The 6,694-nt window shown below is 26.1% G+C and overlaps 1 protein-coding gene across 1 annotated transcript; it reads right to left on the reverse strand.

Annotated features, from left to right (window-relative positions):
- Window positions 1–2,625: 2,625 nt before the first annotated feature.
- Window positions 2,626–6,277, reverse strand: LOC141525773 (uncharacterized). The gene is made up of 3 exons (XM_074240394.1): window positions 4,860–6,277; window positions 4,333–4,478; window positions 2,626–3,872 (listed from the first exon to the last, which is right to left on the reverse strand). The coding sequence occupies exons 1-3, from the start codon at window positions 5,131–5,133 to the stop codon at window positions 3,198–3,200; spliced, it is 1,095 nt and encodes a 364-aa protein (XP_074096495.1). The 5' UTR covers window positions 5,134–6,277; the 3' UTR covers window positions 2,626–3,197.
- Between the last annotated feature and the right edge of the window lie 417 nt (window positions 6,278–6,694).

Below are 6,694 nucleotides of genomic sequence, written 5' to 3' on the forward strand. Positions count from 1 at the left end.
TTCGAAATTTTTGAATTTGTAAAAGTAATAAAAGTGCAAATAAGTAAATCTTACATTATTGTAAAAAAGCGTTGAAAAGAGGTAGAAAGATTCAAAATATTTAAATAACAAAAATGTGATTTTTTATACGAAGTAATAGTACGTTTAAATTTAACAATTTAGGTAAATATAAGCTACTTTGTTTTTTAATTCTAGTTTCTGGGATACAAATGTAAAATGTTTGTGTTTTGTAAGAAGAAAATTAGCTACTAAGATGAAAATTTATTAAATTGTCCGTTATTATTTAATAATTATTGATTATGAAGAGTTTTTATAATAATAACTGTTAATGAAAATAAATGACAATTAAGTTTGATGAAAATTATCAATAAAATCATATTTTGTAAGTTGTATCAATACATTATCTTTAAAACTGTTGCAAGCAGTTATTGTTTTTGACATTGACTTTTAACCCCAATGCAATAAAAATATCCAGAATATGAAATCTTGTGTTTTGTTAATTTTTTATTTAATTATTTAATCTATAAAAACTTTACCCTAAAATTGCTGTTGTCTCATATTTTTTATGAAAAATTTTTTGTTTTCTATTAACACCGTTTTTTTTCTGAACTCACCGATTTTCAATCCGTTTGAATACGATCCAACCCGATACAGTCTGTAGTCGAGAAGTGAATTTTCAACAAAAAATACTTACAATGCTTTTGAAAATATGGTCAATAGTGCATTGGACTCAGAATTTAATTCTGAGAAATAAATATTTTTTTACTCGAATTTATAGCTCTATTACTTATAATTGTAATTTAACGTCGAAAATTGGGCTCCGCGCGGCCGTTTCGGTGCCTAGGCGTTGTCGCCAAGCAAAGTAAGCAACATAAAATAATTTTTTTATAACATTCAATATTAATTTGAATATCAGAATAAATTATAGTATCATCTAGACACTTGAAGGAATATAGCCCTGTCAAAAAAAAATTTTTAGCTTGATTTTTGTTTAATTTATTCAATTGTTAATTAACTAATTTTTTGTAGACTTAGTTTTTATAAAATCTTTTATAAAAGTTTAAAAAATATGTCTATAAACTTTTTTTCTCTTGGAGGCTCTTGTTATATAAATAATGAACAAGACTGCGAAGTGAAAATTAATAAAAGTTTTTGCACTTGTTTACAATGATTTTTCAAAGTTACCAAAAATTGAAATATCCGGCTAATGTTATATAAAAATTTTTATTTTTCCTAAATGTTTTATTTCGGTTGTTTTTGTCATTATATATATTGTGTTCAGTAGTTTGGCTGAAAAATTTTCAACGTTAATTGTTCAAAAATTTGTCATAAACAAATAGACAAGTTGAATATTTTTGAAAAAATTTTTTTTTTCATTTTATTGTCTTAGTGAAATAATGATTTAAAAACTACAATTTCTTTCGCAAAAAAGTTTCTTTATTGTTTATAAAAGTTTTTTTTCATAAATCCACCATTTAAATTATTTATTAAGGAATCATTTTTTTTTTTAAATCATCGTTGACAATTCTTAATATAACTGTGAAAGAATTTTTTTTTATTTGAATTTTCATTGTTTAATTAAGCATTTGTTAAAGATTTTTCAGCCAAGCTACTAAACACATTATTTATATTATTACAAAAACAACCGAAATGAAACATTTAGGAAAAAAAATGTTTTTTATAACATTAGCCGGATATTTCAATGTTTGATAACTTTGAAAAATCATTGTAAACAAGTGCAAAAACTTTTATAAACTTTTACAACGGGATGTTGTTCATTATTCATAAAAGAAGAGCTCCCAAGAAAAAAATTAATAGACACATTTTTTAAATTTTTATAAGAGAATTTAGAAAAACTCAAGTCTACGAAAAATTAGTTAATTAACAATTACATAACTTAAATAAAAAATCAAGCTAAAAAATTTTGTTTTTGCGGGGTTATATTCCTTCTAGCGTCTAGATGACAATATAATTTATTCAGTTTTAAATTAATATTGAATGTTATAAAAAAATTATTTTGTCTTGCATACTTTGCTTGGCGACGACGCCTAGGTACCAGAACGGATGCGCGGAGCTCAATTTTCAACGTTGAATTAAAATTAAAAATAATGGAGCTACTACGCCAGAATTCCAGACTTATGTTACTGAAATTTTCTTCTTTTTCAGGATCTTTTTTCAGATTTCAGATATTTTAAATATTTTTTAAGTTATACTTACAAAACGGAGACTCCCTTTTTTCCTCTTCGTTTTTTTTCGAAATTTTAAATAAAGTAAATTAATTAAAATTAAATATTATACTTAAAATATTAAAAAAAAATTAAAATTAATTGATAAAAACTATTTATGTTTTTAAATAATACAACATAAATTTATTAATAAAAAAAAAGACAGCAAACAAAAAAAAATTTTTTATGATAATATTTATTTACTACAAATTAATAAACAGTTATAAATAAAATGCTTAATATAAAAAAATTATTTACAAATACAAAAATTACAATATTGTAAATTATTATAACAAATTACAAAAACAATATGACAAGAAAGAATTTAATTACATTTATCTTTGTTTAAAAATTATTTACAATTATACAAAAATTGCAAATTTTTATCTTTTCAATTACTTTTTACTGTAACAATAATGATTTTTATATTTACGGTTTAAAATTTTCTGTTGGAAAATTTTTTACATTAATAATGTAGTTGAAAGAAAAAATTTGCATGAACACAACATTACGGTATAAGTTATTATATAATTTAATATATAATATTATACCTTCAACACATTCATAAAAGTTAAATTAAATAAAAATAAAAAAGGATAACAAGTTAGAAAAACTTTTAGTCAACTTAAAATAATTATACACTCTTGAATCATTTTCATGTTAGAAATTGTTTCACCTTGAATTAAGTTAATTTTGATTTCAGTATATTATTTTTAGAATAAATAATTTTTAATAACTTGAAAATTAAGCAAAGATCAAACATTTCTTAATTAAAAAAGAATTTTAAAAAAATTTCAAGCTATTACTCTAACTGTAATATTTACAAGTAGATTGACCCGTATAACAAGTTTTCCACCCAATTGCAACCAAAATTACTAATCTAAATTAGTTCAAACTTACAAAGATGCAATATATTATTTTTTTTTTTTTTAATTATATAAAATTAAATATCTACGATTAATAATATTTTAATTAAATATTTACTGCGGTAGTTAAATAACTGTAATTCAAAAATAGATTATCGGATCTGTTCCAATCGATTGATTGAGGGGATGATCCGGAATAATTTGAATTTAGATCAGCAGTCTGATTGTTGCAACTAGGTGGATAGTTATAATCATTATTAGAAACGTAATCATTTTGGCAATTCGAGTAAAATGGGTCATTGGCCTTGACTTCGGTTACGTATTCGTTGGGGTTTGAAAAATATTCGTTGTTGCAGTTATAGTTCCAGTTGTATGAGTCGCTATAAGTAGCAGTGGGATGACTATTGCCAACAATGCGCCCGTCGGAACCATAAGAATTGTTATGATTCTGAGTTTGAATCATGTCGTAGTTGATTCTATTGTTGAAACTGCAACTACTCGGATGATGGTGGTTGATGTCACTGGATAAGTAGCTGCTGTAGTTGGGATTATGCATTTGATTCTCTCCGTAAATAACTGGAGCAGGTGTAGAAGCAGGAACAGAAGCAACTAAGCTGTTGTTCTGGCATATTTTTTCTTTCTTGATTTCCACGTTTCTCCTTCTGCATCCAATTTTGGTGCTAGGGAGAGCAGTCTTCGGATCCTTCTCCTTGTCTTTATCGTCTTTGACTGATGCTGCTTTCTTATCTTTCATACGACGATTTTGAAACCAAACTTTAACCTGTAAAAAAATTATATTAGTTCTACATATCAATTATTTCATGATAGTTATTATTTTTAACTGTGAACTTATCGATTGACTGACCAAAAATTAATACATATACTTTTGTAAGGATTTTTTGAAATTTGTTGGGATTAATTTAAAAAAAAAAAAAAAAATAATATTTTCTCATTAATTTTCTTATGCGCAAAAAAAGTATACGAAACAAAAATGTAGATTAATTAAAAAAAAAAAAATAACTTTTTTTTTTTAATTCAATAGCCGTACATGAACTGATCACAAAAATTAATTTGATTCAAAAAATAAAATTTTGATCCAAGAAGATTAGTTTAAAATTTATTAATTTAAATTCAGCAGACAGAATTGTAACCCAAGTTAAATCAACTCAAACTAAGAATGATTTCTTCCTTCAAAAATTTTAATTAAAATTATATAGACAATAATTATCAACTTTTCTTACCTGTCTTTCATTCAAACCCAAATCTCGAGCGACTTCAATTCTTTTCGGACGACACAAATATTTGTCATTTGCGATAAATTCTTTCTCCAATTGAAGAAGTTGATGGTTAGTAAAGGCAGTCCTCACTCTCCGTTTTGGATTTAATTCTATAAAAATCAATAAAAATTATTACTTATTTACAAATCAATATTATTTGAGAAAAATTCAATTTATTACATTGAAAACTAAAGAATAAAATTTCATAAGCAAAATCTTAACATTCTGATTAACATCAAAAAATTTAATTTATTGCATCAAAAACTAAAGAATAAAATTTCATAAGTAAAATCTTAATATTCTGATTCACTTAAAAAAATTAAATTTTTAATTCTAATAATAGAAATACCATTACTTTCCAGGCATCAGAGTTAGAAAATGCTAAATAATTCGGAAATTATTTTTCTTCTACTTACTATTTCATTCAAAATTCATAATACAGTAAATTTTAAAAATCAATTAAAAATATGCAAATATTAAAAAAATTTTACCTTTTCTACCATATGACCGTTGCTTACGAGTAGGTGGTTCTACATCAAGAACCTTACGTTGATCAGCAGATTTCTTCAAAGAACTCTCACTACTTTGATCACAATTTAAATCCTCCGAAGCACAAAATTTGATTTTTGGTATCGACGAATACACTTGCAACTTCACCATAGGATTTGCCGGTAACTCTTCACTTGCAATAAACTGATTATTATCAAACCCAAAATGTATAAAATCTTCTGGATTAATTTCTAAACTGTTTAAGAATGAAGCCATTTTTATAAAAATGTCCTGGTTTTATATTTTAACTGGGGAACAAATCTATGAATTTTTATCGAAATTCACTGTAAAGTTGAAGGCACAAATTACCACGATGTAGATACTTCGGAAGATTCAAAAGAACTGATGCACTGAGGGTTGACAATTAGGTACCTTTGGCTGTAAAAATAGTGATGCTCACCGCACTTATGCATTCTAAAGAGTGGGGAGTCATTTACCCTCTATACTCTATGCATATAACTATAGTTACGCTCTTGGACCTCAAAAGGTGCGTTCCACTAAGCGCTCAAAACGATCGCGCTACGTGTATTTAGATAGGATTGTGGTCGTTTTTAGCGCTTAGTGGAACGTACCCAAAATGTTCATGTACAGCAATCATACTGTAAGTAAAAGTTTGACTGTATATTTTATTTTCCTTTTTCTAATGCTTACTACTTACATCTGACAGAGACCATCTTAATTACAATGTCTAGACAGCAGATTTATGTCTCCATCGTATCTCCATGTTTTATAGTCATAAGAAGCAGTTATGACAATTAATACGAAGATGTCACAATGAAAATTTTTTTTGAACTTACAGAGCTAGAAACTTTATGATATAGGGAATTTTTTGAGCGTTTTGCATTTGAATAAGCGATGAATTTCATGAATGGTCGGCAGGCTCATCTGTTTTTTATATTCGTTTTTATTTTGCATGCCTTAAGCGCGAAGCGCGCAGGTATGCTCTACTCTCGCCTAAAAATCGTGATTTCGATTAAAACGTGATTTTCATAATTTAAACGAAAAAAATTATGGATAAAAAGCATATAAAAATAAATAATAATAACTACAGAACACGTTAAAAATTTTTCTTATCGATTAAATAAGATTTCTCAGAAAAAACTCGTTTTTTCTGATGAATTAAGTAAATAAGAGCGTGGTATTCACGGGTGCAATGGGCTTGACAACACTACAACTTTGTCAAAAACCACTTTCGCGATTTAATTTTTTTTTTGTTTTATTCCTGAGGACGTTTGTCAAAACCCTTGTCAAAATTGCGTGTCAAAATAATTCCGTTTCGATACAGTTAATTTTTTTCGACTGTCAGTTCGGTGACTTTTTCTGCGATTTCGGCAGCCATTTATATTATTTTTCATAAAACAGGATTGAAATAACTATAAAGAAGCAAAAACTATACATACATGATGGTATAATTACTAACTTTTATCATCTGTTAAAATTTTTCTTTAGCTCGACCTACAAAGGGGATAATACTACTCGCGGGAAAATTCAAACAAAAAAAAAACGAATAATTTTTCTTACGATTTAAATAATTTGTGTATGATGTGAGCGCTTAAGGCATGCTCATTTGGATTTTCCAAACTTTTTTTTTTTTTACATAGTAAGTTCCTGCTTTCTGCGACTGCATCTTAGAATGTACTAAGTTATTAGTACAAAGTTAACAACATTAATAATAATAATCATAATGGTAATGAAATTAACTACAAAGTTATAAAAGTATTAAAAATTAATACGGACTTATTTTAAATAACCGTAATGTTTTTTCATATGATATAAA

Source organism: Cotesia typhae, unplaced genomic scaffold, assembly GCF_013202065.1.
Source record: "Cotesia typhae breed Kobodo isofemale line unplaced genomic scaffold, CoteBio_Ctyphae contig_27, whole genome shotgun sequence".
NCBI lineage: Eukaryota > Metazoa > Arthropoda > Insecta > Hymenoptera > Braconidae > Cotesia > Cotesia typhae.